Source organism: Dama dama, chromosome 32, assembly GCF_033118175.1.
Source record: "Dama dama isolate Ldn47 chromosome 32, ASM3311817v1, whole genome shotgun sequence".
Classification (NCBI taxonomy): Eukaryota; Metazoa; Chordata; class Mammalia; order Artiodactyla; family Cervidae; genus Dama; species Dama dama.
Window position 1 is genome coordinate 8049206 of NC_083712.1, and position 1740 is coordinate 8050945.

The window sequence follows — 1740 nt, forward strand, 5'->3', positions numbered from 1 at the left end:
TAAAGAATTGTAAGTAATTCACAAAAACAATTTTCAGAAAAGATAAAGATTTTTCAAAGATAAAGATTTTCTTTTCAATGAAAAGACCTGGAGAAAAGCATTTGAATGTATGATTGTCTTTATGTAAAGAAGCTCTCTATTAATTTAGGTATTCAAAGTATTAATCTCATGCTTACTAGGCTATTTATTTCACATGCATTTACATTATGAGAGGAGTGGGCACCAGATGATATGATGTGAGTAATGGAAAAATGACAAATGAGTTTTATTTCATTTACTTTAGAACATGTTGGAAGCTGAGCAAATGCAATGTTAAAAGAAAACTACACAGAGGTGACTGAGTTTATCCTCCTGGGACTGACAGATCGAGCTGACTTGCAGCCTGTCCTTTTTGTGGCCTTCCTAGTCATCTACCTGATCACAGTCATTGGCAATGTGGGCATGATTTTGTTAATCAGAACTGACACAAAGCTTCAGACTCCAATGTACTTCTTCCTCAGCCACCTCTCCTTTGTAGATCTCTGTTATGCCACCAATGTCACTCCTCAGATGCTGGTTCATTTCTTATCCAAGAAAAAAACCATTTCCTTCCTTGGCTGCTTTATACAGTTCCACTTTTTCATTGCCTTGGTGATTGCAGATTATTATATGCTCACAGTGATGGCTTATGATCGCTACGTGGCCATCTGCAAACCATTGTTATATGCCAGCAAGATGTCCCGAGGTGTCTGCCTTTCTCTTGTTGCTGCTCCTTATACTTATGGTTTTGCAAATGGTCTTGCCCAGACCATCCTTATGTTCCGTCTCTCCTTCTGTGGACCCAATGAAATCAACCACTTTTACTGTGCTGACCCACCTCTCCTAGTCCTGGCCTGCTCAGATACTTATGTCAAAGAGACTGCCATGTTTGTAGTTGCTGGTTCCAACCTCATATGTTCTCTCACCATCATCCTCATCTCCTACATTTTCATCTTTAGAGCCATTCTGCATATCCACTCCACAGAAGGGAGGCACAAGGCCTTCTCCACCTGTGGGTCTCACCTGACAGCTGTCACTGTATTTTATGGGACACTGTTCTGCATGTATCTGAGGCCCCCTTCTGAGACCTCTGTAGAACAGGGCAAAATTGTAGCTGTGTTTTACATTTTCATGAGTCCTATGCTAAACCCTTTGATCTACAGTCTTCGGAACAAAGATGTTAAAAAAGCAATAAGGAGAGTGATTCAAGAGAAATTTTTTGTCAAATAGAGTAGACATTTTGGTGACAGGTATGTAACATATACATAGTCTCTGATCAATTAGTGAGCACTTTAACAAAACATTTTGTCTATTTACCATTCTTTTCTTGTATAATTCACCAATAAGACTTGGAAGAATGTTTTTAAATTGTTAGCTGTGGCTCAGTGTATTAAAATAATACCACATATAAATTAAAGCACAAGATCAAATAACACTGTTATTGCTATATAAAATTAATAAAGGACACGTTCTTCTATCCATGTTACTCAAAAAGATACAGACTTTTAACAGATAGAATTAAAAAAATGATGCTAAGGGAATGACAACGTTTTAAATTTCAAGGGCTTAATGGATTTTCAGTTTATTTTCTAGGAACTTGTCAACCTTGCATGTGTATTTGTCTGTTGGTTTGTTTCTTTTGTTTTCTATTATTCAAATTATATAGGAATGAAGATTTGGGGGAATCTCAGGTTATTATTCCAGGACATATTTTAGATGATA

The 1740-nt window shown here is 37.0% G+C and overlaps 1 protein-coding gene across 1 annotated transcript; it reads left to right on the top strand.

The window, feature by feature from the left end:
* Nucleotides 1-309: 309 nt before the first annotated feature.
* On the top strand, nucleotides 310-1248 carry LOC133050638 (olfactory receptor 5M5-like). The gene has a single exon (XM_061134928.1). The coding sequence runs from the start codon at nucleotides 310-312 to the stop codon at nucleotides 1246-1248; it is 939 nt and encodes a 312-aa protein (XP_060990911.1).
* Nucleotides 1249-1740: the final 492 nt, after the last annotated feature.

Bases quoted from the DNA above. Each gene is read 5' to 3' on its own strand.
- LOC133050638 (XM_061134928.1), top strand. From the start codon at position 310: ATGTTAAAAGAAAACTACACAGAGGTGACTGAGTTTATCCTCCTGGGA.